The 27,585-nt window shown below is 56.8% G+C and overlaps 5 protein-coding genes across 5 annotated transcripts in view; all 5 read right to left on the bottom strand.

The window, feature by feature from the left end:
- The window catches only part of LOC141951382 (immunoglobulin lambda-1 light chain-like), a 36,220-nt gene extending 32,394 nt beyond the window's left edge, over positions 1 to 3,826 (bottom strand). Inside the window, exons 1-2 of the mRNA XM_074887529.1 lie at positions 3,800 to 3,826; positions 747 to 1,038 (exon numbers count right to left, since the gene is read on the bottom strand). Of these exons, the coding sequence (XP_074743630.1) occupies positions 747 to 1,038; positions 3,800 to 3,821 (314 nt within the window). The 5' untranslated portion in view covers positions 3,822 to 3,826. The remainder of the gene's footprint in view (positions 1 to 746; positions 1,039 to 3,799) is intronic.
- A 4,283-nt stretch (positions 3,827 to 8,109) lies between these two features.
- LOC141951137 (vacuolar protein sorting-associated protein 29-like) lies at positions 8,110 to 10,585 on the bottom strand. Its single transcript, XM_074886996.1, has 4 exons — positions 10,524 to 10,585; positions 9,958 to 10,146; positions 9,177 to 9,412; positions 8,110 to 8,581 (listed from the first exon to the last, which is right to left on the bottom strand). The coding sequence occupies exons 1-4, from the start codon at positions 10,524 to 10,526 to the stop codon at positions 8,464 to 8,466; spliced, it is 546 nt and encodes a 181-aa protein (XP_074743097.1). The 5' UTR covers positions 10,527 to 10,585; the 3' UTR covers positions 8,110 to 8,463.
- A 705-nt stretch (positions 10,586 to 11,290) lies between these two features.
- On the bottom strand, positions 11,291 to 12,271 carry LOC141951358 (pre-B lymphocyte protein 3-like). The gene is made up of 2 exons (XM_074887468.1): positions 12,223 to 12,271; positions 11,291 to 11,976 (listed from the first exon to the last, which is right to left on the bottom strand). The coding sequence occupies exons 1-2, from the start codon at positions 12,269 to 12,271 to the stop codon at positions 11,648 to 11,650; spliced, it is 378 nt and encodes a 125-aa protein (XP_074743569.1). The 3' UTR covers positions 11,291 to 11,647.
- A 7,367-nt stretch (positions 12,272 to 19,638) lies between these two features.
- Positions 19,639 to 21,110, bottom strand: CHCHD10 (coiled-coil-helix-coiled-coil-helix domain containing 10). The gene is made up of 4 exons (XM_074887139.1): positions 21,040 to 21,110; positions 20,780 to 20,963; positions 20,310 to 20,460; positions 19,639 to 19,894 (listed from the first exon to the last, which is right to left on the bottom strand). Exons 1-4 carry the CDS (start codon positions 21,093 to 21,095, stop codon positions 19,875 to 19,877), a joined length of 411 nt encoding a protein of 136 aa, XP_074743240.1. The 5' UTR covers positions 21,096 to 21,110; the 3' UTR covers positions 19,639 to 19,874.
- Positions 21,111 to 21,131: 21 nt separating this feature from the next.
- LOC141951114 (uncharacterized) overlaps positions 21,132 to 27,585 on the bottom strand; it is a 21,389-nt gene continuing 14,935 nt past the window's right edge. Inside the window, exon 3 of the mRNA XM_074886931.1 lies at positions 21,132 to 22,834. Within this exon, the coding sequence (XP_074743032.1) occupies positions 21,132 to 22,637 (1,506 nt within the window). The 5' untranslated portion in view covers positions 22,638 to 22,834. The remainder of the gene's footprint in view (positions 22,835 to 27,585) is intronic.

The following is a 27,585-nucleotide window of genomic DNA, read 5'->3' as shown; positions in this document are numbered from 1 at the left end:
TGGAGAGGGAGAAGAGAGAGGGGAGAAAACGGGCATCAGCCAGTGCCCCAGGAGCGCGACCCTCCCTGTGCAGGGGGATGGGCCCCTGTGCCCAGAGGTCCTAGACAGGCACAGCAAGTCTGGCCATTGCACCTGAGACGTGGGTGAGCACTGCAAGGATAAGAGGTGCTGGTCTCGGACCAGCCGGAATCAGGGCAACGCGCTGAATCATGACAAACTCACTCCATTTTGTTGAAGGGGGAGCATTGCCAGGAGTAAATGTTGCCACAACGTATGCAAGCTCCCAATTTATCACCACTTGTTTACATAGGCTCATTTTTACTTCTGCATCCTACTGACCTTCAGGTTTTGTCTGTTTACTGCTCACACGCTCACCACGCTCTGCAGGTGGTGTTCTGACCTGCTGTTTCTCACACTCACAACACACTGTTCTGTAATATTGCCTCAGTTATCCACAATCATTATTCTAACCTCAACGTCAGTTTACATTTTGCTAACTACCAATTCTTAATTCCCACAAAGAGGGACCCAGGCAATGATGCGATCCCACCAGCTCCGTGTCCCCACACCGATGGCCTCTGCTGCGGACCCCGACTCCCTTTTAAGCTCCCACTCGCCTGGGGATGGCCTGTCCATGCAAACCTGAACACAGACCCCAATGCCATAACATGAGGGTTCTGCAAAGACAACTGGCAACAGCAATTGGAGGGGGAATGCCAGAGTTGGTGCCTCCATCACACTGACCAGCACTGCTGCTGTCGTCCCAGCTACCACAGTAATAGACAGCCTCGTCCTCGGCTTGGACCCCAGTGATGGTTAACGTGCCTGTGGAGCCAGACTGCGATCCGGAGAATCGTGAAGGGATGCCCGAGGGTCTCTTGTCGTTAGCATAGATCACAGTGACAGGGGCACTGCCAGGGACCTTCTGCTGGAACCAGGCATAGTTCCAGCTGCTCCCAGAGCAAGTGATCTGGACAGTTTGTCCCAGGTTCGCTGACACCGAGGGCGGCTGAGTCAGCGCTGCCTGGACCAGGGAACCTGGAGAGGGAGAGGAGAGAGGGGAGAAGATGGGGGTCAGCCAGTGCCCCAGGAACACAGCCCTCCCTAGGCAGCGGGAGGGGGACAGGAACCCTGTGGCCATGGGCAAGCGCTGTGTGGAGGAGAGGGGCCAGGCCACAGCGCAATCCCACCACCTCCAAGTCCCCACCATGATGGGGCTGTGCTGCGAACCCCAACTCCCTCTTATAGCCCCACCTGCCCGGACATGGCCCCTCCATGCAAATGTGACCCCCAACATGCACTGACAGCTCCTGTGCCAGTGCGCCCCCTGCCCACTGCAGGCTCCTCTCTGGCTACCAAAGGCACCAGGACCACCCTGGGCTGTCTGTTCCCTGGGCACTCACCTGGGAAAACCAGCTCCCGCTCCACACCAGAGCACCACGAGCAGCTTTCGCTCAGAAGCCACAAGACTGGGACCAGATGGATCGAGCCCGGCCTGCAACCGGGGGCATCACCCCCACACCCCCCCACCCTTAGAGCATCCCTCTGTGGCAGCACAGCTCCTCCAGCTGCGCTCCCCTTCCCCTCCCGCCCTGGTACTTCTCCGGGGGGCTCCGCACCCACAGCCAGCCCTGCATGAGCCCGCAGCGCCACGCCAGCACCCGCTGCCCACAGCGCACCCCCACTGCGGGCTGGTGCCCCGAGATCTCCCGCCCCAGGGGCCAGGGTTGCTCCGGCAGCACAGGCGCTCCCACTTCTCAGCAGCACCACGGGGATGGGGAGAAGCGCTCTGGCCTCTGCTGCCTCTGGAGCATGAGGGCAAACGCCCCCCCTGCCCAGCTCCACACCCCCGGGCAGAGCTCTCCACACCCCCGGGCAGAGCTCTCCACACCACTGGATCCGGAGAATCGTGAAGGGATGCCCGAGGGTCTCTGGTCACTCCAGTAGATCACAGTGACAGGGGCACTGCCAGGGACCTTCTGCTGGTACCAGCCAGCATAGCTGCCACTAATCCCGGAGCAGGTGATCTGGACGGTTTGTCCTGGGTTCGCTGACACCGAGGGCGGCTGAGTCAGCGCTGCCTGGACCAGGGAACCTGGAGAGGGAGAAAGACTGGAGAAGATGGGGGTCAGCCAGTGCCCCAGGAGCACAGCCCTCTCCAGGCAGTGGGCCAGAGAGTGCCACAGTCAGAGAAGACACCCAGACACGGTCACAGGAAACTTTGGGGAGCAGAGGCTGATGATGAGCAGAGCAGAGCAGATCCCGCTCAGATGAGGGAGACAAGTGACTTAGATTCACAACTTCCCAGTGGAGCGGACAACAAATCTCCAAGTCCAAACATTTATTAACTACCCACAATGTACTAATTGAACACATGATAATTGGCTAAGTATATAGCAAGTTGTGGCAAGCAATAAAATATGCCTTCCATTTCTTAATGGAAAAGGGAAAAGAGGGAGGTAGAGGGAATGGGGAAATACAGATCACCGGTCTGGGTTTCTGCGCTGATCCCGCCAGCGAAGGTTCCAGGAGGCATCCATCTTTTTCGCTTGCATCCGTCTTCTTTGCTTCACTGCTCTCTCCAGGGCCCCCCCCTTTCTTCCCCCCACCTTGATTTATACACACTTTCCTTGGGGGCGTCCCCTAGGTCGACCCACGTACCTATGTATCCCATATATGGGGAGGGGTAAGGTGTTTCATGGGATGATGTAATTAGCATGATCATGTTAGCCCTCGTTAGAATATTGAGGGGTGTTAACTTTAATATGCATTTCGTGGATAATGACACAAAGGTCATTCACCAGACAGATGCCCCTTGAAATTTGGCCAGGTGCACCAGAGCAGAGCCATCCTATCTCCACAGGGCTCCCTCCTCCAGCTGCATCTTGTGTAATTCGGGCAGCCTTATTAGCTTCAACCTCCACACTATCCACACTGTGACTCATAGTTTTGTCTTGCGAGTGTTTGAGGCATTCCTTCGATCAGCCTCAACTTTTGCTTTCTCAGGCTGTTTTTCTTAGTTTTGCGCAGGCCTGGTTTCTCATCTCTCACAGAGCCCAGCCCAGCATATCCCAGCACAGAGGCAGCTCGAGCAGCAGCAGGAAGACACGGTCATCAGGAGCAAGAGACAGTGGGGTGTCAGACAAGGCCACGCTGTGAATTTTGTGGGGACAAGGACAATAGTCCCGAGACAAGGAGTCACCTCCAGTGCTCTAGGACATGAAAGAGAGGACATTCACAGCCATGGCTGTGCAGAGGGGACAGGAACCTGCCTCAGCCCCACAGCCACACCGATGTTTGGCCAGGAGGGAGAAGCTCTGAAAACCTTCCTCTGACTTTCAAGGCTTGGTCTCACTCATGGTCAGCAGACACCATAGCTGCTGCTGCCGTCGTTGCCACCACAGTAATAGACAGCCTCGTCCTCGGCTTGGACCCCAGTGATGGTTAACGTGGCTGTGGAGCCAGACTGCGATCCGGAGAATCGTGAGGGGATGCCTGAGGGTCTGTTGTCATTAGCATAGATCACAGTGACAGGGGCACTGCCAGGGACCTTCTGTTGGTACCAGCCATAGCTGCTGCTACTCCCGGAGCAGGTGATCTGAACGGTTTGTCCCGGGTTCGCTGACACCGAGGGCGGCTGAGTCAGTGCTGCCTGGACCAGGGAACCTGGAGAGGGAGAGGAGAGAGGGGAGAAGATGGGGGTCAGCCAGTGCCCCAGGAACACAGCCCTCCCTGAGCAGTGGTATGGGACCCTGTACCCTAAGTCCCCGGTCGGGCGCAGTGAGTCTGGCCAGGGCACCTGAGCTGTGGGCGAGCACCATAAGGAGGAGAGGCATGAGGCCAGCAACGTGCCAGGTGACCAGGCGTTGGCTCCTGACACAGAACAGGGACAGGCTCGGGTTGCTGGGCAGCCCCTTGCTGTCATGGGCCCTCAGGGGGACATTGCTCAGCTTCAGGGGCTTCCCCAGGGGCCAGAGGTGCTGGGAAGCTCCTACACAGGCTGAGCATGAGCCCAAAGGGGACAGCACTGGCAAACACAGCCAATGCTGGAGTAGCCCACAGGCTCCTCTTCTGGCACAACAGAGCAGCCCCTGACCAGCCCTGCTCTGCCCCAGCAGCCTCATGCATGGCCATGGAAATGCTGCACCCACACGAAATGTCCCTTCCCAGGGTTTGAAGGCAAAGCTTTGGCCCAGCTGTGCAGTCCATGGGATGTTCCACCTCCTGGTGCTGAGGCCACAGTTTCAGCAGGGCTGAAGCCCCCTGGGGGCTTGCCCTGAGGTCTCCTGGCCCAGCTGATCTGGGAGGAGGGCAGGGAGGCACCCAGCAGGGATATGGGTGTCAGCTGGGGAGCACAGGGTACCTTGGACCCACAGGACTGCCGGGGATCTTCTGCTCCCCAACTGGCAGGGGATGAGCACAGACCTGGAGCTGTAAGGGACGGCTGAGCCAGGACACCAGGCACAGGCACCTGCAGCAGAGGGCAGCAAGGGCAGGGCCATGGCAGGGACCTGCCTCACCATCAAACAGGGACAGCAAAGACTCCTCACTGTCCCCTTGCTATGGCAAGAGGTTTTTGTATCAGTTCCCCATTGCTCTGTGTCACCGTGCCAGCACTGATGCTGCTGTCGTAGCCACCACAGTAATAGACAGCCTCGTCCTCGGCTTGGACCCCAGTGATGGTTAACGTGGCTGTGGAGCCAGACTTGGATCCGGAGAATCGTGAAGGGATGCCCGAGGGTCTCTTGTCGTTGTAGTAGATCACAGTGACAGGGGCACTGCCAGGGACCTTCTGCTGGTACCAGCCATAGTTGTTGCTACTCCCAGAGCAGGTGATCTGAACGGTTTGTCCCGGGTTCGCTGACACCGAGGGCGGCTGAGTCAGCGCTGCCTGGACCAGGGAACCTGGAGAGGGAGAGGAGAGAGGGGAGAAGATGGGGGTCAGCCAGTGCCCCAGGAGCGCGACCCTCCTCAGGTAGCGGGACAGGACCCCTGTGCCCCAAGGCCCTGGGGGTGCAGCAAGTCTGGCAAGGACACCTGAGCTGTGGGCGAGCACCACAAGGAGAGGGATGAGACCAGCTAGGCACCAGGTGACCAGGCAGCAGCTCCTGGCACAGGACCAGGACAGGGTCAGGGTGCTGGACAGCCCCTTGTTATCATGGGGCCAGAGTGGAACTTTGCCCAGCATCACGGGCTTACCCAAGGGCCAGAGGTCCATGGGGACTCCTGCTAAGGCTGAGCATAAGTCCAATGAGCCAGCACTGGGAAAATAACGCCAGCACTGGAGTATTCCACCAGCTCCTCTTGCAGCACAGCAGAGCATCCCCTAGCCAGTCCTGCTCTGCCTCAGCAGCCTCATGCATGGCACTGGAGCTGCTGGACCCACGGGAAATGTCCCTTCCAGGGTTTGAAGGTAAATCTTTGGCCCAGCTGCGCAGCCTATGGCATGTTCCCACCTCCTGGTGCTGGGTCCTGCAGATTCAGTGGAGCTGAACTGCCCCAGGGTGATTCCCTGAGGGCTCCTGGCACAGCTGAGCTGGGAGGAGGGCAGGGAGGCACCTGGGAGGGCACTGCATGACAGTGAGTAGTTTGGAGGACCTTGGATCCACGGGGCTGTGGGGCAGGGACAGAACTGCTGGGGGTGCGGGACAGGGACAGAACTGCTGGGCATCATCCCCTCTTCAAATGACAGGGGACAAGCACAGACCTGGAACTGGAAGGAACAGTCAAGCCAGGACACCAGGCACAGGCACCTGCAGCACAGGGCAACAAGGGCAGGGCCATGGCGGGGACCCGCCCCACCATCAGACAGGGACAGCAGAGACTCCTAACTGCCTTGTGCAAGAGTGGGAGGATTTTGTATCACTTCTCCATGGTTCTGTGTCACCATTATAGCTGCTGTCGGAGCTACCACAGTAATAGACAGCCTCGTCCTCGGCTTGGACCCCAGTGATGGTTAACGTGGCTGTGGAGCCAGACGTGGATCCAGAGAATCGTGAAGGGATGCCCGAGGGTCTGTTGGTGTTCCCATAGATCACAGTGACAGGGCCACTGCCAGGGACCTTCTGCTGGAACCAGCCATAGGGGTTGCTGCTAGTCCCGGAGCAGGTGATCTGGATATTTTGTCCCAGGTTCGCTGACACCGAGGGTGGCTGAGTCAGTGCTGCCTGGACCAGGGAACCTGGAGAGGGAGAAGAGAGAGGGGAGAAGACGGGGGTCAGCCAGTGCCCCAGGAGCACAGCCCTCCCCAGGCAGCAGGCCAGGGAGTGCCACAGTCAGAGAAGACTCCCAGACATGGTCACAGGAAACTTCAGGGACCAGAGCGCAGCCCAGCACATCCCACCACAGAGGCAGCTCGAGCAGCAGCAGGAAGACACGGTCATCAGGAGCAAGAGACAGTGGGGTGTCAGACAAGGCCACACTGTGAATTTTGTGGGGAGAAGGACAATAGTCCCGAGACAAGGAGTCACCTCCAGTGCTCTAGGACAGAAAAGGGATGACATTCACAGCCATGGCTGTGCAAAGGGGAGGGTGAACCTGCCTCAGTCCCACAGCTTCACTGATGCTTGGCCAGGAGGGAGAAGCTCTGAAAACCTTCCCCTGACTTTCAAGGCTTGGTCTCACTCATGGTCAGCAGACACCATAGCTGCCGCTGCTGTCGTAGCCACCACAGTAATAGACAGCCTCGTCCTCGGCTTGGACCCCAGTGATGGTTAACGTGGCTGTGTAACCAGACGTGGATCCGGAGAATCGCGAAGGGATGCCTGAGGGTCTCTTGTCATTGTTGTAAATCACAGTGACAGGGGCACTGCCAGGGACCTTCTGCTGGTACCAGCCAACATAGCTGCTGCTAGCCCCGGAGCGGGTGATCTGGACGGTTTGTCCCGGGTTCGCTGACACCGAGGGCGGCTGAGTCAGCGCTGCCTGGACCAGGGAACCTGGAGAGGGAGAGGAGAGATGGGAGAAGACAGGGGTCAGCCAGTGCCCCAGGAACACAGCCCTCCCTAGGCAGCGGGAGGAGGACAGGACCCCTGTGGCCATGGGCAAGCGCTGTGTGGAGGAGAGGGGCCAGGCCACAGCGCAATCCCACCACCTCCAAGTCCCCACCACGATGGGGCTGTGCTGCGAACCCCAACTCCCTCTTATAGCCCCACCTGCCCGGGCATGGCCCCTCCATGCAAATGTGACCCCCAACATGCACTGACAGCTCCTGTGCCAGTGCCCCCCCTGCCCACTGCAGGCTCCTCTCTGGCCCACCAAAGGCACCAGAACCACCCTGGGCTGTCTGTTCCCTGGGCACTCACCTGGGAAAACCAGCTCCCGCTCCACACCAGAGCACCACGAGCAGCTTTCGCTCAGAAGCCACAAGACTGGGACCAGATGGATCGAGGGGTCTGGGAAATTGCTCCTTGACTCTGCTTTTGGCAAACACAACCGTAGCCAAGACATGTGCCAACGGACAGCAGCAACGCTTTTCTACCCACCCTTGCTGAAGCATCCTCTGCAGCTGCCTCAGCCCAGCCTGCGACCGGGGCCATCACCTCCACACGCCCCCACCCTTAGAGCATCCCTCTGTGGCAGCACAGCTCCTCCAGCTGCGCTCCCCTTCCCCTCCCGCCCTGGTGCTTCTCCAGGGGGCTCTGCACCCACGGCCGGCCCCGCACAACCCCGCAGCGCCACGCCAGCACCCGCTGCCCACAGCGCACCCCCACTGCGGGCTGGTGCCCCGAGATCTCCCGCCCCAGGGGCCAGGGTTGTCCGGCAGCACAGGCACTCCCACTTCTCAGCAGCACCACGGGGATGGGGAGAAGCGCTCTGGCCTCTGCTGCCTCTGGAGCATGAGGGCAAACGCCCCCCCTGCCCAGCTCCACACCCCCGGGCAGAGCTCTCCACACCACCCTTCCCAGACCCGCCTCCCCTTTCCCTGATGCCCCAAACAGGTGGTGGGATGCACCTGCCCAAGCAGCCAGAGCCCTGGGGCAGCTCTGACAGATCCTGAAATGCCTCAGGAAGCAAACAGCAGCTTCCTTTCAGCCCTCAGAGCCCCCTCACTCCAAATCCCAGACCCCCTTCACCTCTTAGAACCACAGTGAGTAGGACCCAGACACATGAAGACAGGGATTTATTAGTCTACGTTCCTTTCGCACAAGAGGTTCAATGACAAGACACCACCACCCTCTCTGGCTCCCTCAGGCCACGAATGCAGCAGCTCCTCCTCAGACACAGCAGAGTTCCCACAGGCCTCTTTCTCTTCATCAGCAGTTTCTTCTGCTTCAAGTTCTGGTTGGGAACCAAGACTCAACGTTTTCCTACAAGCTCACAAGCAATGGAGCCTCCTGGCTGCTTTACAGTCCAACACGCCAGAGCAGCAGCACCCCCTCGTGGCCTGCCTCCACTCAGACTTGACTGGAAAGAGCAGGAACGAAAGGCGGCGAGAAGTCAACGAGCAGCTTTGAACACGATTCAGTACTTCTTGAACTCAATTCTTTCTACTTTCACATCCTCTTCAAGTAGTTGGTATACATAAGCCACAACGGTGGAGGCCTGGATATCCATCAGCACAAACGAAGGGATGACGTTCCTGGAAAGAAAACACACTTTGTGCATCTTCCCAAGGAGCTTACACTTCTTGCTATTAACATACCCTGTGCTTGTGTGTTCTAACAGCCGGGGTTGCCAGGGGCTGCAGGGATGTGGGAACCACGGCGGTTTGCAGGCACTGACAACAGCGTCTCGGGCAGAGTTGCTCTTAGCCTAGAACAGCCCTCGAGGCTGCTGAACAGCCCAAGTCGTGCCAGGCTCAGACATTTAAGCTGACAGTGCCTCCACGAGTCTGAATTCCTATGAAATAGTAGCATGCAGCTTCTGGGAAGACACCAGAAAGCAAAATGACTTCAAGAAGCTGCTGCAACTCGTCCCACTGAGGGCCCAGGAAGCCGCCCCAGACACACCAGTGCCGGGCTGTCGTGCCCAACACGTGGGCTAAGTAAAACCCTGGTAACAGGGGAGCCCCACTGCGCTCCCCGGGAAGGGAGAGAGCTGGTCTCCTGCTCCTCACAGCACCTCACCAGCACTCTGCAGCACGGTGGCTGGACACTTGCAGGTGAACACACACATTTCAGGTAACACCTACGGGCTCTGCAGTGCTGGGCAGCTCAGGACCTCCTCTCACTCACATTTCCAAAGCACTGTAGGCTCCTGTAGCTGATCCCGGGTTGATGTAGAATTTGTTTTCATGTTCAAATGCTTCAAATCTGTGCGTGTGTCCTGAGATGAGAATGTCCACATCCAGCTGCCTCTGCAGCAGCGCCAGGCTGGCCACATCGCCCCAGGGAATAACCTGATGGCCATGAATCAGTCCGATTCTGAACTGCCCGACAGTTACAACCTTCTCTTCAGGATAATTCAGGCTCTGAGGAGAAAGGCACAGCCTATAAATCAGCCCCTCACCTATGCAATACAGGTTCCTACGTTCCAAGACACAAACCCTCATTTCACCATTTGAGTGCACAAGGTCTTTTTCAATGTGCGGACCCACTGGATGCTTGTACCACACCCCACCGAGAGCAACTGCAGAGTTAAGAGCTGGGAATTTGCACCAGACTGGAACCTCAAGGCTACACAACAGTAAATAAACACACACACAAGCCCCCAGTTCCTACAGCCACACAGCTGGCTGAGGGACTCCAGTGGCTTCACAGCATTCACACAGACTTGTGCCAGAGTTCATATGAATCAGGTTCATGTATTAACCCCCAACAGCCAGTCCCTCCTGTTTCAAGCTCAAGAAGGGTCTAGAAAATAATTTTGTTTCTTAATTCTTACTCATTCCTACTTCCTATCCCAGTGAATTACAGTTCAGGAATTGCTAATGCTGAAGGGCTCCCCAGGTTTCATCGAGATAACCACAGCATGCAGGAAGGCAGGCTGAGCAATTAACAGCAGCAAGGACATTACCTCAGAGTCCCCCCTAACAACATGGATGTCTCCAGCCAGAGTCCTGAGGTAGTCATAGCTCTCCTTGGTGCAGAGGTTTCCTGTACACAAGATATGCTGAATCTTTCCTGGAACCAGCAGCTTCTTGAACTCCACCGGCAGACCACTGCACCGGTGTGGGATGTGAAGGTCTCCTAATACTAACACCAACTTTGCACACAGCGGGAGGAAAGAGAGAGTTTTAACCAGGTTACCCAACAGAAGAGCACAAAACCTCCTTGCCGCTCAGGGCGCCCGCAAAGTCTGGTAAAATCGTCACAGGCCCAGCAGGGATTTCTCTCAGATTCAGCTTTGAGAAAACAACCCCTCAGCACGCCCCAGCTGCCCCGCACAGGCAGCCCAGGCTGCTCCCGCCCGGGGAGCGTCCGGCGCTCCCGCACGGAGCCGCAGCGGAGGGAACGCGCTGCCCGAGGAAGACCGATGCGGCGGGCACCCAGCAAAGGGCCGGGCCGGGCCGGGCCAAGCCGCCGCCCCACGCTGAACCCGCGGGCCCGGGGCCGCCGCTCGCCCCCATCCCCGCCGCTCACCATCGCGCCACACAGCTCCGGCCGCTCCGTTACCCCGGCGCGCTGCGGTAACCAGGAAGTGACGCGCCTCCTTTTCCCCGCCTCCGAGCCAATGGCAGCGCCAGCAGCTCCCCACGTGACGCCGGCGCCCGCGGCAGGGCCCGGCGCCCGCGGCAGGGCCCGCCCCCCGCGCCCGCCCGCAGTGCCGAGCATGCGCAGTGCGGAGCCGGTGCTGGGCTGAGGGACCGTTTGTCCGGTTGTCCCCTCCCAGTGTTTTTAATGAAATCTGTGGGATTTTTGTGGAAAAATACATTCTCTTTCTGTGTGAAAATGTTCATATAAAGTACCCACAGGTGCCCGTGTGGTTAAACGTGTCCTTCTCCCCTCAGAAGCCCCGCTGGGGCTGTGAGGGGTGTAGGTGAGGGTTGATGGTGGCGCCGGGAGACGAAGGGCGAAGTGAGACCGGGGGGAGACGCCGGGGGCCGCGAGGAGGCATTGAGGGTGCTCCGGCAGGGGCGTGGGGACAGGCCTCTGCGTGGGCAGGGCAGCGTGGGTGGGGGTCTCTGGGGAAGGTGGGTGCTGACAGGGTGGGTGACACAGCTGCACCCAGGCCCCGGAGAAACCACCAGACATGGCGCCGCAGCGCCTTTGGCTCACCCTTCCAACACGGGTACCCCAGGGCGCGGCGCCACCCCGCAGAGAGACGCCCAAGGGGCTCCTCTGGCCTCCACACGCGTGACACAAACCACGCAGCTGAGGATTAACCTTTATTATGAGGTGAGCCAAACCGCGCAGAAGCCCAAACTGGGACCAAGCCCACATTGTGCCAAGCGCTGGAAGAGCCCAAGAAAGCCAGGCCACAGCAGAGCTCTCCATCCTCCCACCGCAGCAGATCCCTGCTCCTCTGTGTTCCTGGGCTGAGCCCTGGCAGATCTCGCACCACGTCAGGCTGCCTAATGCTCCACGGGGGATGTTTGGGGTTGAAGAGGAGGTTGCTGCACCTCACAGCACAGCGCAGTGCTGCTGGGCTCGCTCAAGCATGCAAGAGAGTCTTTCTCCATTCCTCCTAAGGCTGCCATTCTCCCTGTTGAGGGCTTTGTGTCAGGGTTGCAAGGGAAAACGCTGAAAACTTTTGTTCCCTGTTTCTAAAACCAGTTGAAGGCATGTGACAGGGAGCAGTAATAGTTGCCATTGTCTTCATGGCAAGCGGATGCAATGATGAGGATGCAGGCATTGCTGGTGAGGTCTTTGGTAGCAGAGAAGCGGTCGGGAGTCTTGGCAGGCTTGTGCTTGTCTCGCTCGGAGTTGTAATAGAGCAGATACGTCAGGGAGTGCCCCGGGCGCTGCTGGTACCAGGAGATGCCAAACTCGCTGATATTGTACTGGGGGCTCAGGGTGCAGGACAACCGAGCGGTCTGCCCGGGCAGCACCAACACAGCGGATGGCTGGGTCAGCACGGGCTGAGCCCTGCAAGCTGCACACACCAAGGATGCAGTCACTGATGGGCTGAGCCATGTCCCTCATCTCCCCCAGCCCTAAAATGACCCTCTGCTCCCTTGAGGCAACCCCATTACCCAACCTCCACCCTGTTCATCACACCACACAGCCCTGGAGCAAAATGCCCTATGGAGACTAACATCCCCCTTGTGCAGCCCAGTCCCGCCCGTCACCCCACAGTGCCCCCCCCAGACAGCAGCTAGCTCAGCCACACCACCCTTACCTGTCCCCGCCGTTCCCACCAGGAGCAGGACCATGAAGCCCAGGGCCATGGCAGGAAGCAGAGGAAGGGAGGCTGTTTCAGAGAGGATCTGCAGTGCTACACAAACCCAGGTTGCTGTGTCGCTGGCACCAGTGAGGCATATGTAAATGACACAGGGGGCTCGGGGACTCCAGCTCCCCGCATTGCTCGCTTTGCTGCAGCCGGGCTTCAGGGAGGGGGTCAAAGCAGTGAGGCAAGAGCTGAGCATTGTGACCCACCACCCACCTTTGCACCAGGCTAGGCCATTTCCTCCAGGCTCACGGATGCACGCACAGCTCACCCCACCACCCTCTGCCCCAGGCACTGGGGTACAGTGGGGAGGCATCACTGACCCTCTCTCCTCTCCCATGGGGGGAGCAGAGAGGTTTCCCTCAGACCTTTTGCCTCTGGCCCTCTGCCACCAGGTGCGCAGGAAGCCAGGAGCCTGAGCCACACCATGCCAAGGATGAGCTGTGGTAGCAGCAAGCTGGGGGCCAGCTGGATCTGCTGCCACCAGGGAGAATGAAAGGACGTGCCAGAGCTCCCCAGCAGCTGTCTCATCACAGAAGCAATATAAGGAAAGTTGCTGCTCCATCGCTGTGACAAGAATTTCTGCCCCGCAGCATGGGCTGGGAGCTGCTGACGGTGCTGAGAGTGCTGCCTCTTTGCCAGGGCTGCCTCAGAAAGAGCAGCCATGGGCAAACACGTGGGGGTGGCTGCCAAAGTCACCAGGAGGCATTTCCCCAGGGAGCTGGTGCAGTGAGACTCAGCTGCGGCACAGCTGGTGCCTTGTGCGGAAGGACAGCAGACCGTTACAGCAAAAGGCTGCCAGACTCACCGGGTGTAAAGCCCCTCCTGTCTGTAACACCCCCGTCACAGGGCACAAAGACGCCGCATTACGCAGCCGGCCACAATCAAGGGCTGGCCTCCCCCTAGCACAGCTCTGCACCCTCCAGCCCATGGTGGTCCTTCGCAGCAGGGTGGTCAGCAGGCACTTCGCAGTGTCCCATAACCAGTGGGTACCTCCTGCCCTCCACAGGCAGGCTCAGCCCCCTGCAATGCCAACACATCACCATCCAGGGATGGCCCTTTCCCTCCCCTCTGCAGCACCCAGCCCTGCTCCTGAGGTGTCCCCAAGCCAAAGATGTTTGCAGGTGGTTCCTGATGTGACTGGCCTGTGCATGCGCTGGGCTTGAGGGAAAATGGAGCTCTGAGACAGAGCCCTGCCTCATTAGAACACCCCAGCACTGCACCTCTGGCACAGGCAGATGCTGAAGAGGAAGCACCACCATCATCCAAGGATGCGACGCAGCAAGCTGGACACTTGCCTTGCTGTGTCACACTACAGTGCTCTGAAAAAGGGCTGGTGCGCCCAACGGCTCGTCTATTTTTTCCACATTCTCTATCAGTTGGTACAACAGAAGTAATTATTCACACAACCTTGCTCAATTTACTGTGACACGGTCACCTTTGGGAGCAGCAAGGGGAAAATGAGAGTGAAAGACAGTGACTGGGGCAATCAGAGCAGCTATAACACAGATGCCACAGAGCAGGGTCCACAACTGCAGTGCTGTGAAGTAGTGAGGTGCCAGTCAGACCTGATGGGACTGTACCAGCACCTTGTGCAGCTGGGCTGCAGGAGCTGCTGCAGTACAGGAGGGCAGCAAGGGCTGTGGGGGGATGTGGAGCCTATAGGTGCCACACAGCTGTCCCTGCACATGTGGTAAAGCCTGGCTGTGTCCCACCTGTGCTCATCCAGGCAAACCTGCTGTATCAGACCAGAGCCAGCCTACAGCAGGCAGCAATGGCTGCATGAGACCAGCTCCAAAGCCCATTCAAACCTGGGCCTTCGCCTTGATGTCTTCTGGCCTTGTGAAGCCCTGCCATTGCAGCATATCAGCAGCTTGTGTTTCACGCACCCAGGGCTCTGAGCCCATGTAGGTACGAGCATGCTGCAGACACAGCTCCGGCTATCGCCCACCAGCACTCCCCAAACTCTGCAAGGTGAACATGAGTCACTATGCATGTGTGTCCTGGGTGAGGAGTGTCATTCATACACCCAGTCACCAAGCCCTGAACAGATCAAGTCCATGGATTAGACAAAGACTGTGAAACAAAGACCCGCTGAGGCAGAAGGAAATCACCTCCTCACGCAAGGACAGGCATTTTGGAGAAAGGGAATTTGTCCACAGAGCAGCAAGCACTGGATATGCAGTACATCAGCATTGTTACTGGTTCCCACCATTCAGGTCCTCCACATCTGCTGACCAGCCCAGGGACATGATTTCATCCATATGTCCCAGCATCTCCACAGGAAAGGGGATGATGCTACGGGGCCCCTAAGCACTGCTGCAGGATCACTTGTACAGCAACATTTGACACCAAATGGAAGATGCACCTGGGGCATAAGACATGCACATCGCTCTGACAGCCCAGAGGTGCAGGAAAGTATCTGGCTGTGTGAAGTGCAAGAGCAGGTACGAACCCAGCCAGGGCTCACCCTGTTCTGCCAGCTTTATTCCCTCCTGCATGAGGTACGAGAGATGCTCAGTGAACAGAAGGAACTCACCCAAACCAGGCAGGTTTTATCCCAGATTGACATGTCACTGACCAAGCACAACTACCCCTGTCAGGTCAGGGCAAAACGTGAACCAGGACTTACTGCTGCACCACCCCACATTTGCTGCTAAGCCCCATGGCCTCCTCCTGCTCTGCAGTGCAGGTACGGCCGCTGTCCTAACAACTGCCCACAGCTCCTCCCCGGCTGTGAAACCCCACTGCCTCATGCTCCAGAGCAGGACCAGAGCAGGCAGTGTCCTGAGGAAGGTTTTTCCAGCAGGGTGGGCAGATCTGGCACCATCACAGCCCAGATGAGCTGCAGTACAAACAGAAGGGGCAGGAAACACCACAAGACTGCAAAAAGACTGAAATCCAGAGCAGCTGGGACCACACAAGGCAGGCAGCCTTCCCAACAGGCTGTTGTTTAGCCCAGGCCCTGCTCTATGTCCCCCCACTCCAGTCCCCAGCTGTAGGAGGCTCAGGAATCTGCAGGGACCATTCCCCATTGCTGGAAAATCTGGCTGCTGAAATCACAACAGCATCAGCTGGAAATGCAGCCTCTCTCCTGGGCTCTCCAGAAGCTAACACCATCGCTGTGGGGCATTTTGTCATCCCCGCCGTCTGCAGGACAGCACCCGGCATGAGCAGCCCCGGGCCCCCACTGGAGGAGAGCAGCTCTGGGAAGAGGCTAAATATTCATTATGGTCAGATATGGAGGTACATGGGGAAAGCACCAGTTTTGCCTCAGCTCTGGGGGCTGGGTGGTCACCTGGACCACCTTCATCGCCATGTGGTGGCCCCGTGAGGGGCAGGGAGGGACATGGCACCTTGATGCACAGCAATGCCCAGTGGTTAGGGAACAGGGCAGAAGAGCTCTGCCAGGGCACATCAGCATCCTTTGCCTCATCTGTTTAAAAAAAAGAGAGATCTTTAACCCCTACACAATGAATCATGGAGGAAAACCATCCCAGCAGAGCTAATTTAATTGCAGAGAGGGAGGCCAGAGGCAAGGATGAGTTCCCAGCCTTGCAGCTCTGGGGAATCACTGGATGGAGCTCTGCTTATCTAGACGCAACCAGAAGAGCCATGGGGCAGAAGTGCCAGCTGCCAGCAGAGCTCCTCTGCTCCCGGCTGTGTGGGAAGGGTTCCCTGGCTCAAAACTTGGCCCTTGGCTCCAGAGAGCACGTATCTGCAGCTGGTGGGAGGGAACAAGCAGGCTCTGTCCTGGCCTTGCTCAGTTGGCCAAGAGCCTTTGCCTGACCCCAGACACTTGCAGCTGAAGCGGCCAGACACACGTGGCCCTAAGCCTTTGCTCCCTCTGCTATTTGAATTGGATCCCCAGCTTCAGCTACTGATGTGTGTCAGCCCTGGGGATTTCTCAATCATGACAAACTTGGTGAGAGTTCACGGCCAAAGTGTCCCCTGGTGACTCAGCTGTGATCTCCAGCTCTTTCCCCTTGTGACCAGGACAACTTTGTGGAAGGGGACTGGCAAGGGCCAGGGTTCACTGCTTTCCCCTACTCATGTTTGATGAAAAAGTTGAAGGACCGAGACACTTCATGAATCAGAACCATTTTCCCCAAATCAAAATGTTTATCCCACTCCTAACCTGGAACATTCTCAGCACCAAACACCAGCAGACATGGCTGGAATACAGCAGCTCAAAGTCCTGCTGATGGCCTGGCGGGGACCCTCCCTTTGCTCACCACAACAGCGGGCACTTCTCAGCCACCCACTGTGCCTCCTGGTGTGTCCATGGGGCCCCCAGATTCAGGGTGACCACACTCATATCCTGGGTCTCATTCCCTATCGGCAGCCAACTGCCAAGAGATGGTGAAGGTGCAGTGCTGTGTCCTGATCCTCACAGTTCACCTCAGGAGGAAGCGTCAGTGCAGGCCTGAAGGTACAAGTGCTCCTGAGCAGCAGTCACCGGAGGGACCAGCAGTCACCCCTAGAGAAGCAACAGAGGGTAACAAACAAGCTGCACGGGAATCCCAGATCATCCCAAAACACAGGGAAAGGGGCAACAAACTTCCTCCCATCTAGACCTCAACAGATTCTCTTTGAAGCGTAACTTGCCAAGGAAAATACCTCTAAACCCAACAGGCTCATGCTGGCCACGCAGGGGCACACAGGGCTTTCTTCACCACATCTCTCTCACTCCAGACTGCATTGATCTTTTGGATTAAACAGGCACCCTAATGAACCTGAGCAAAGTGGAAAATCCTGCATCTGAATTCGCCAGTAAATACCTACAGGAAAGGGAGTGCTACATCCTCAGAGTCATCTCTAAATTGCTCATTGAGACAGCACAGTTCAGCCTCTGTGCCAGGAAGGGTCTGCTTTGGGGGGTGGTGTCACACACCATTTCAGGTAACTGTACCACACGCCAGGAAAGCCCTGTCACCTCCTAGAAAGAAAGATGCAGCTTTGGAGAGGGGCTCTATTTAACCTCCACTTGGACATGGCACAGTAGCTCTGAGGAGGCAGAAGCCAACTCAGATGAAGAGCTAGAGCTGAACCTTGTGGCTGCTCTGGGGAAGGAGGAACCTTTTCTGGGTAGAGCTACCTGCCCCAGTTACAAGTCTTGACTTCACTTTTCAGCCAGGAGGGAGATTAATCCATTTCTTCCATTCTGCTGGCAGGAAGAAAAAGCTCTGAAGCCACCTGCTATGAATCCTTCCTAGAGAACCTGGGGAATCACTGCTCTGACCCAGCAGGTAAGAGCCAGGCACCCACCTCACCTCCACAGAGGAGCCAGGGGTGCAGACATGACTCCTGATTCCTCTCCCTGCCACAGCCCTTGCACACCATCCGTGGGACTGTCCTCTGCATTCCATCATGCCCCCTACACTGAGCTTCAGGACTGGTTATGGCTGTGGGTAGCGAGCGAGTTCAGGCAGCAAGAAAAGGGATGAGGAGAAGCCAGAGCTGGTTTGTGGAACCCCGCCTAGTTAGTGTGACAGCAGGCAACTCCTGCCCTCCCACCCCACACCAGGCACGAGTCCCCCCCAGCTTGGTGAGGTCCAAGGCAAAGAGGGGACATTTCCTTGGGACAAACAGGGAGGGAAGGACAAAAGGAGAGATCAGGAAATCCAGAAGTGTCTCTCTCAGGCTGCAGTCTCCCCGGTTGGCATAGCCTCACTCAATACGCCAAGGGGCAACTGACCCACACGGAAGGAAAACACCCAACTCTGGAGGGGATCACTCCTCAGATCAGCTGCGGAAGCTGTTAGCAAACACCCCGATGAGGGACCAGCGGTGGAGGGGCTCCTTGCAGAGGGCTCAGCCCCCCCCCAGCACAACCTCACAGAGCAAGAAGAGCTCAGGGCTCAAGGGCACCCCTAGACAAGGGACAGACCCTTTACTGGTCACAGATGCAGCGCAGCCACCAGCAAGGCTCCACCGGCACTCCCCAGCTCAGCAAGAACCCTCTGCTACTCCGCTGCTCTGCCTGGGGTCCGCCTGCTCCTCTCAGAGGCTCACACTACCACATCCCTGACAAACCACAGGAGTGCAGCACCACAGCCAGGCTCAAGCAGCAGCCTCCTGCTTCAAGGGGTCACTCACATTCCCACGGCATGGCCTGCACTCCTGAGTGACAAACTGCACCTCCCTTCAACCCACCTGCACAGGCAGCCAGAGGAACACACACCCGAATCATGGGATGAGTCTACCTCCAACACCATCCCCACGCTGGCAGCGGCCTTTAGAGACTGCCCACTGCAGTCACCAGGAAAAACTGTTCAAGAGACATCAGCGTCTGCACAACTCCAGCAGCAGCATTGCCAGCACCCAGCCAAGATGGGTCAGGAGACAGCACACACCTACAGGTGCTCCTGATGGTTCTTAACAGCTTCTCTACCCAGACCAGCACACACCAACATCAGTCTAGTATTTAAAACAACTCCATTACAGTGGTTCCTCCCTGCTCACACTGGGGCAGCTCAGCACACAAAGCACTTGGGCTGAGTCTCTGGCATCTTCTTGCCTTGGCTGTCTCTCAGGAGACCACAGGGCACCCCAGATAAGGCCAGGCACAGCTCAGGACATTATCTACCAACAAGAATTTAGGTCTTGACATTTAGAAGGGACAGGACTTTCAACACCAGCCTCCAGTATCTGCTGCCAGCTTTTACCATCTAGACCTGGACTTCCTCACAGATCCAGGTAAGAGGCTGAGAACTTGTGTAATATTCAACAGCCAGAGGTCAGCAGTTAATTAATTCTGCCATGAAAATTCATCAGTAAAGGATCTGAAAGTGTCATGGTTTCACTGCTGTGTCACTAAGACTCCAGTAGAAGCCTCAAAATTCTCATTCACGCCCACACGAGGAGCAGGGTGTCCTGCTGGAGGCCAGTCTGCAGGCAGCACTCACGAGACTCCTGCTACAGGGACTGCAAGAGGAAAGCAGCTCCAAACTTAATCTGACCTTGGTGACCTCGACAACATTGCATAACCCACTAAGGCTTTTAAGTAAGATCAGCCAACTGTATCCAAGTCACACAGCCAGACAGGTCATATTTTCTTAGCTCCAGGGTCAGAACAGCTCTTCAGGAAGAGTATCAATGGAAAAATGATTTGTTACTGAAAATACTGTAGGACACATCTCAGATTACCTCTCTCCAGCCCCTCCTCTGCCTGGAGTGCAGCCAATCCAGTCTCAGCTCACTTGTGGATCTGCTTTTGCCAAGTCATGCAGGCTCAGTCCTTGCTGGGCTGCACCTCCTGTTTGCAGGAAATACACATTGTGCCTTGTCCTTGAAGTGGCTGATACTGTCAACACTTTGGTAGCTTAATTTTAGCTGAAGAATTAAATAAAGAATATGCACAAGTGATAGGTCCAAATAAACTTCTTTATTTCTCTGTAATAAATACAACAGTATCTGAATTCCAAAGTCCCACAGGTCCAACCATTCCTTTCCTTCCCTGCTAGACCAGAAGTGAATTACCACTAGAAGACTCCTGTCTGGTCAGTCTGCTCCCTCCAGCTCATCCCCTGTCTGTCCTTCCGCTCCCTGCGGGCAGCAGGGCTCTACACCAGGCCCCTCTTCCCTACAAGGGGGAAGATTCTTCACAGGAGAGAAGAAACACCTGCAGGGGAGAAAGCACAAGTTCAGCATTGGGTGCATGTTCCAGCAGCTACTTAATAAACTCTTTTACCTAAGGTGACCAGATCAAGACATAACTACTGACATCTGCTTCTAACAGGTGCAGCAGGCATTAGGGAATTAAGCAGGGAAAGCAGCAGCCTTCCCCCGGCAGCAAGAGGGCACCTACAGCCTCCTCACCTTCAAAGAGACATGGTCAAGATCATTTCTCCCACCCTCTCCAGTTCCCTTCTGCATTCCAGGACACAGGAAAGGCAGAACTGCTTCCTATTTAAAGCCCTGAAGGGCATTATAACCTCAACAGATTGCTTCTGCAACCTTTGAAACCTCTCAGGCATTCTCCCAGCAGCAGTTCCCTCACTGCCCAGCCCTCCTGCGGGGACAGGGCACCGACTCACCGTTGCTGTTCTTGCACTGCTTCAGAGCCTCGCTGAAGCCCTCGCACAAGGTCAGGTCTCTCTGCTCGGTAGCACACTCGAGGAACTGCTTCATCTCATAGTGGCAGGGTCCATAGGGCGACTGCTGGTACACGGGCTGCTGCCGGGGCTCCTGCAGGCACGGTCCCAGTTAGGGAAGAGGGTCTGGGGGCAGAGGCACCTCCCGCAGTGAGCACCGCGGCTCCCACCGCCGCCCTGGGCTGCCTGGACCTCCGTCCGCCGGCGCAGGGGCCAAGTAGCCGTCAGAAGCGCCGCCAGTCCCCGCTCCCCAGGCCTGGCTCTGCCCGCCCTCACCCCCAGGCCCGCAGCCCAGCGCCCCAGGGCCGCGGCCCGCCCACGGCCCCCCCGAGCCCGGCCCCGCAAGGGCAGCCCAAGGACGGCAGCCCAAGGACGGCAGCCCGGGCCCGCCGCCAGCCCGCCTCCGCTCGCACCTGGGCCGGAGCCGCCGCCTTGGCCGGTTCCGAGGAGCCGCCGCTGAAGGCGCCGGTGAGGGCGCTGCCCACGACGTGTCCCACGGCGGAGCCCACGGCCACGCCAGCCGCCGTGCTCGCCATCTGCGCCATCAGCCCGGGCTGCGCCGGCTGCGCCGCCGGCACCGGGGCCGCTGGGGCCGGGCTGTGGAGAGAAGTGAGTCAGAGAGGGACGAGGGGAGGGTGTCGAGGCCCCCCCGGCCCTGCCGCCGCCCCGGTACCTGGTCGGGGCCGGGGCCGCCGCGGGCCGCCTCGCGCTCCTGCCGCCGCGCGCCATCGCTTCGCCGCTCCCGGCCCCACCCCGCGCGCCGCCTTAAGAGGCGCCGCCGCCGCCACGTGATCCCCGCGCATGCTCAGTGCCCGCGGCCGAGGCCACCCGGCCCGCGGGGGGAAGGCAGGTCCGGTCGCTGCGCGCATGCGCGGAGAGGGGCGGGGCGGCCTCAGGCACCGCCCGCTGCGCCCACCGCCCCCACCAGGGGGCGCCCCCGCCCGCGGGGCCCAGCCCGGGCCCGGTGCCGGCGGCCGGATCCGGCAGGGCCGAGGCAGGGGGCGGGCGGGACTCTGGGGGCTCCTGCGGCCCTTCGTGGGCGAGGAAACGCCTTGTGTGTGTGACCCGGGCCGGCCGGTCGCTGCTCCCGTCCCGGCCCGCCTGACACGGACGCGTTCTCGGCCGTATCTCCTCCAAGGAAACCGAGCTGCGGACGCGCCCGCCGCCGGCCGGGCCCTGCCTGGCCCCCCCGAAGTGAAGTAAAGGGGCCCCGGGCCGGTACCTGCCGGAGCTGGCGACACCCTCCTCCGGGTCAGGCGGGGAGGGGGTGCCGATACCGTCCCCGCCAGCCCCGGGGGGCGCCGACCAGGTGCCCGGGGCAGGGCAGCGGCGGTCTGACCCGCCTGGCCTTGTACGCCCGGGCCTCAGCCCCCCGCCGGTGGTCAACGGCCCCGTTACGAAAGGCCACTGGAGGGGCTGTTCAACACCCCCCCACCCGGTAACGGGAGGGGTCATGGAGGAGGAGGAATGATTTCTGCCCCTGCGATGGCTTCTGCCTCGGTGGGAGACACTGACCACAGCTCCCCCCGCTCCAAAATCGGGTTTGACTTTGCATTTCGGGTTGTCCCAGTTTGCTGCAGCCCAGCTGGGACAACAAACACTTCCAAGGGTGAACTGGTATCTCGCTGTCCCCAAATTCAGCACCTGCAGATCAAGCAACAGACCATCTCTGGAGTCACTAGCCCAAACGTGGCTTAGCTGGTTTCTGGGCTCCCACCACTGGGTGAGGAGCATGTTCTGCTGAGTGCTGTAGAGCCCCAGAGCCCAGGACGACGGAGCGGTCCGGGCAGGAGTGAAGAAACACCGGCTGGGTGCAGGCAGACCAGGCAGCGGGAGAGAGCAAGGAGGCACAGCTAGCAGGCGATGAGCAGAGCACAGCAGCTCTGCTCTGAAGGCTTCTGTCATGACAAAGAGCTTCAAGGAGGGTGATGGGGTGGCTTTGCAAATGCTCAGAGGCTGCTTCTCCCAGGTGTGGAGCGGAGCAGGAGAGAGCATGAAGGGGCTTGTTGGAAATGGGCGACGGAGACAGCCTCTGTTGCATGGGAGATGATGGGTGGAGGAGAGGTGGATAATGAAGGGCTGGGAGAGGGAAGATGAAGAGTCCACAAATGGGGCAGAGAAAAGAGGGTGCCAGGGAGGAGCACGGGGAGGAATGATGTGGTCTAAGCCATTGGCCAGCACAACAATTTTTACAGCAGCCCTCTGGATACAAACCAGCAGATCAAGGAACGCTGTGCAAGGTGTGGACGTTGTTGGGAAGTAGGAATCCATGGAGAGATGATGATGATGAGCCCTCAAATCACAGACAGGCTGGACGACGCCAGTTTTACCTTCAAACCAGTTTCCTGACAATCATCTCTTCCCTGGCACCCCAGTGGGTCTCCAGGGCCTCTGTGGGTCCATGTCTGCTCAATATCTCCCCAGGACGGGCCTGGCTGCCTGCTCCATCTTTGGATGTTCCTTATGCCCTGTGGAGTGAAACAAATTTCCAAAATTGAGAAGGATCCAGAAGTTGTCCAGGAAAAAAAAAAAAATTCCAGCTATGTTATGTCTCCAGGGCTGTGCTCATACATTCAGCAAGTTATGAAAACCAGCTCTTTGGGCTGGTTCATTGACTGGCAGGAATTAGAGAGCTAAGTCACTGCAGGATTGGCAATTAGCTGCTGTGTAAGTGTTTTTGTAGAATCAAATTTCCAGCACAAGGGGAAGAGAAAAGTGTTTGTAGAGGCAGCCGCCCCCTCGGCGCGGGAGCTGGGCAGGCAGGGGGAGAGCTGCAGCTCCTACGCTTCTGAGGAAGGGGATTGTGCCTCAAACAAACACAATTTTGGTCTCCTCTTCTGAGGGGTAACACCCTCAAATCCTTCTTCCTGCAGTGCCAGGGAGCTTGCCTGCCCTGGGAGCTGTGCTATGCAGTTCTGCTTTCAGCTGGAACAGCAGCATTTTATATTTGGCGTTTACCTGCCTTGCCCACTAATAGGAGAGGGGGCCAAGAAGTTGTAAAGCCAGAAGAATGTAACTGGAAAGCCCCTGCACCAGCAGCACCTGCATTTTTTCCATTTCCCAGCCATGCATCCTGGGGGAGTGGGGTTCCCTTCCCATGCAGTTCCATCCCACCAAGCCTTGAGCACTTGCGGGGAAACAGAGGTCTTAAAGACATGAGAAAAAAAGGCAAGGAGGGAAGAAAAGGGTGACCTCAGGGAGCCTCTCACTGCAAGGAAACCCGAGGGTGGGAGCTCAGCTCTCTGCCAGCAGCATGTGAGCACGGTCAAGCTCATCAGCATGTGGGGCTGGGGCTACCACACCACAGGCTCCTCTTCCCTCCTGGGTTGCCCCTAGTCCTAGGAAGAAGCTGGGCATGTGCTGGGGGGAGGAGAGGACGGACTTGCAAGGGGCGCAGGGAATGCCAGACCTCCAGCCGTAAGAAATCGCGGTTCATTAGTTCCACTACGCACAGAACAACTTGCTGAAGGAGCCTGGGTTTCAAGCTGAGAGAGTCCCTTTAAGCTGCGTCTGGGGGACCCTTTGATTTGGTTAATTAGACTCAAAAGTTTTTCTGTGGTGTGGGAGGCCGGGTATGTGCTGAGGAGCACAGCTACCCTGGGTTTACTAATGAGATAATTTATTGTGGCTGTCTGAGAGGCTGAGTGTACACAACTCCACCCGCACACACACCACCCACTCCAAGCCCTCTGCTCCCAGCTGGAGAGTCCTCAGCACGGGAGGTGGAAGTACTGTGTTAGGTCTCCCTGGGCAGAGCCCTGCTGAGGGGCCATCCTCCCCTCCGGACTTGTGCAGCAGAGCCCCGTTTGCATCTAAATATCCTTGAAACAGTTTTCACTGCTTCCCTGGCCAAACTTCCTAATTCCCCTATTTTTCTGCCTAAATTTGATCTCTGATTCAAACAAGTAGCTTCATTTCTGCCTCTCTCTCTTCCCCTGCTCCAGAAGATCCCTCCTTACATAGTTCAAGTGTCAGGGCTTGCCTACACTTGAATGTTAACTCTGGATTAAGGGACATATAAATCTGAAAGACAGTAACTAATTCCTGAATAGTTCTGGAAAGATTTACTCAAAACCAGTCACTTCTGAGTAACTCGGTGCACTGGCTGGCCTGTACATTCCCTCCTGTTAGCAGCAGGATCAGGTAAGACAAAGTTTGTAAAAAGCAGGTCTGTTTTTCCCAACTGCTTTCTTGCCGTTGCTCTAAAAGCAGATAGTGATCTCCCCCTTCAGACTTTGCCTCACTTAAATCCTCATGCTGTCACAGCTGAAATGTGGCTACAAAGGGATCTAGGAATTCCCCAAGCGTTTGGATCGCAAGGGGTTATTTCACAGGTAAGGAATGCAATACCCGGCCTCCCTGGGTCTCCTACCTGTGTCTGCCCCTCCATCAGTGACAGAGCACGGGTCTGTCTTTACCAGGCTGCAGTTTCACAGGGCGTTTGCTTAGGGAACGGTGCCACCCGCGAGTGGCACGTTTCCACAGAAGCCCTCTCCACGCAGCCATGCCACACTGCGGCGCACCCTGCCCCGTCCCTGCCACGGGCCACCGCCAGCAGGTAGCCATCTGGAGATGCTGACAGAGCCTCCTGCCTCCCGAGCTGCAGGTTTGCGCTTGGAGAACCCTAATTACTGCATGCAGGGGCAGATCTGGGCAGTGCTCTGGGTGTACCTGAATTTAAGTTATGTAGGTTAACAGCAAATTGCACGGGATGGTTGCTCGGGGATCTGGGCAAACTATTAAAAGCAGAAGAAAGCGTCTGATGAATTAGCCAATATTTTTGTTTGTGGACAATCCCCAGAAAAAAACAGAACCAAAACCTCCAGTTCTTACCAATGTGTTTGCTACTCAGAATTACTCCATGAATCATATATGACTGAATGTATTGCAGTCAGTAGGTTTCTTGTGTCCTGCTTTTATTTTCATCTTTGAGCTCCGGCTAGTCCTAATTTTGCTTGTGCCGAGTGGCTGATTTCAGTCTCCCAAGTCCATACGGATCTTTCAGGTCAGATGTAAATATGCAAGTGCTACTTTTTTATCCTATAAAGTTTTTGCAAACAGAAGTTGCAACTGACAAATAATAATAATAAAAAAGAAATGGAATTCACAGATTTTTCATGAGCACAGGGACATGTTTCCCACAGTCCTGCCTCACCGCCATTCCCCCGAGGGATAACAAAGCGGTAGCATCACTGGTAGGTGATTCTCGATGGCTTCGCCACGGCAGTGTGGCACACAGCTCTCTCACACGGGGTACCACAGGCTTTGAGCACACTCTCCCCACACAGATCTCGTGCTGTCTGCATCCTTCCTCAGTCTCTTTTTAGCCAAAATACAATGTCTGAAATGAAGTGACTGTGCTGCAAGAGTCAGAGATGAGAAAAGGGAGGAATAAAAAAACACGGCGTCTAACTGGAGGAGCTGCAGATGGCCAGACGTGACTGCAAGGGAAGGGAAGGCAGCACTACAGAGTGCCGTTTCAGCTTTCAAGTCTTGTGCTCCCAGGATCTACATGCCATTTCTTGGATGTGGTTTGCCCCGAGGGCAATCTCAACAGCTGTGAAGTTTCAGCAGATGAACAATGTAGTTTTCAATAAATTTCACCAAGCAAGCTTGATTTTAACTCATTCATGCTAGTCGACTTCTGGTCTGAAGGCTCTTCCAGACCTGAATCCATTCAGATCACAAGTGTTTTCCATTTGAACCCCAGGGCCTGACTGCTGGAGCACACCTGAGCTAGACTGCTCTGCTCTGGGTTTCCAGAGAGCTCTTTGCCACCAGAAGAGGCTTCTCTCAGCCATGCCCATGGGTCTTGGGAGGTGTAGGTACATCTCTGCCACTTAAACCCACCCTGGTGCCCTGTGGGTGGAGGAAGGTACCAAATGTGGAATGTGGATGCCCTCACCTCCTGGTGGGGAAAAAGAAGGTGGTAGAAAAAAAACTTTTCCAAATATTTTCTTCCTCAGTGGCAGCTGCATCTCAGAAGTTCAATTTCCTTGGTATTCACACATCCAGACACGGGGCTTGCACTCTCAGAGGAATGTTCTGATCCCAACTGAAGGCTGCAACTGAAAGAAGGGCTTTTGTGTCCCAAAATTCCTGTTGGACCTAGCCAAGAAACTACCTCTTCCAAAACATCTCTGGTGCATCCTCAGATCGTAAGGATGACAATTACTGTGAGCTCTGTCAATTCACCTGCTAAATATGGGACAAGATGGCAAACCTGAGCCCAGAGATTTTGTTTTGTTTTCTTCATGGCTGCAGAGCACCCTGTGAGCAGTGCAGCTACAAAGGCAGCGCTGGTTTGTTCCATGTGTGTCTGGAGGATCTGAGCAGTGAGACAGTGCCCTTTTGCTGCCTTTCCTCCAGCTGGGATCTGCCGGGTGGTTTCAGGAAGTCCGAAGCAGCGAGCTCACACCCCTTGCAGGAGATAACAGTGCTGAGTGGGCCCTGGAGGGATCTCACATCTTTACAAGCTCCCTGCTTTACCTGCGCTGTCCCGGTCAATGGGCTTGGGGCTTAGCATTTCCTCCTCACCCAAACGTCTGCCCAGAGGCCATTCCCTTCCACTTGCACAGCTGCTCCCTGGCTGGTCTGGTTTCCCCCTCTCTGGTGCAGACAGGCAGTAAACATCTCCCAGAGCTGCGCTCCCTGGTTCCCCCAGCACAGCTCCGAGGGGAGTGCTGAATGCTCCAAGACATCTGTAGTAAAGACGACACGTAAGCAAATACGGAAGCAAGGATGGGGTCTGTGTGTAAGGCAGAGGCATCCATGACCTTTTAGGAAGCTGTTAGCACCAACCCATGAACAGCTACTGCTTTGAACTAGAATATTACAGTAACTACCTGCCCCCATCTCCCCCTTCCCAAGCAAAGACATAGCCCGTATGGCAGCCGCAGAGATCTTGTGCAATTCTGCAGCCCCTACACAAAGAGTTCACAGCCACCTGTGATTCAGGGTCCTTTGTCTCAGCTCTCCTAAACATCTCCAGAGTTTTAATCACCACATTGCTCTCCCTGCCCTACTGAGGCTGTCCAGCCATCAGCTTCCAACATGTCTCTCAGCCAGAAACTAAATACTGGAGCCCATCTTATCTTTCCTCTGTAAAAGAAAATGGTAGCGTCTCCTCTTCACATGAAGGGTTAATAACTTGTGCAAAAGCACAAGGAAGCCTGGTCATGTACTCCAATTTGTCATGATTTCTACTGAAGTGCTCTTT

Source organism: Strix uralensis, chromosome 17 (genome assembly GCF_047716275.1).
Source record: "Strix uralensis isolate ZFMK-TIS-50842 chromosome 17, bStrUra1, whole genome shotgun sequence".
Lineage (NCBI taxonomy): Eukaryota > Metazoa > Chordata > Aves > Strigiformes > Strigidae > Strix > Strix uralensis.
The sequence above is the reverse complement of the archived record's forward strand: the minus strand, read 5'-3'. Positions and strand labels throughout refer to the sequence as shown.

Excerpts from the sequence above, each read along its gene's own strand:
- LOC141951137 (XM_074886996.1), bottom strand. Across the intron at positions 9,413-9,957 it reads TTGTTAGGGGGGACTCTGAG|AGCCTGAATTATCCTGAAGA; the intron begins GTAATGTCCTTG and ends CTTTCTCCTCAG. Across the intron at positions 8,582-9,176 it reads GCCTACAGTGCTTTGGAAAT|GAACGTCATCCCTTCGTTTG; the intron begins GTGAGTGAGAGG and ends TTTTCTTTCCAG.
- LOC141951358 (XM_074887468.1), bottom strand. The coding sequence starts at position 12,271 with ATGGCCCTGGGCTTCATGGTCCTGCTCCTGGTGGGAACGGCGGGGACA. Across the intron at positions 11,977-12,222 it reads GGTGGGAACGGCGGGGACAG|CTTGCAGGGCTCAGCCCGTG; the intron begins GTAAGGGTGGTG and ends TGGTGTGTGCAG.
- CHCHD10 (XM_074887139.1), bottom strand. The coding sequence starts at position 21,095 with ATGGCGCGCGGCGGCAGGAGCGCGAGGCGGCCCGCGGCGGCCCCGGCC. Across the intron at positions 20,461-20,779 it reads AGGCGGCGGCTCCGGCCCAG|GAGCCCCGGCAGCAGCCCGT; the intron begins GTGCGAGCGGAG and ends CCGTGCCTGCAG. Across the intron at positions 19,895-20,309 it reads GCAGTGCAAGAACAGCAACG|GTGTTTCTTCTCTCCTGTGA; the intron begins GTGAGTCGGTGC and ends TCTCCCCTGCAG.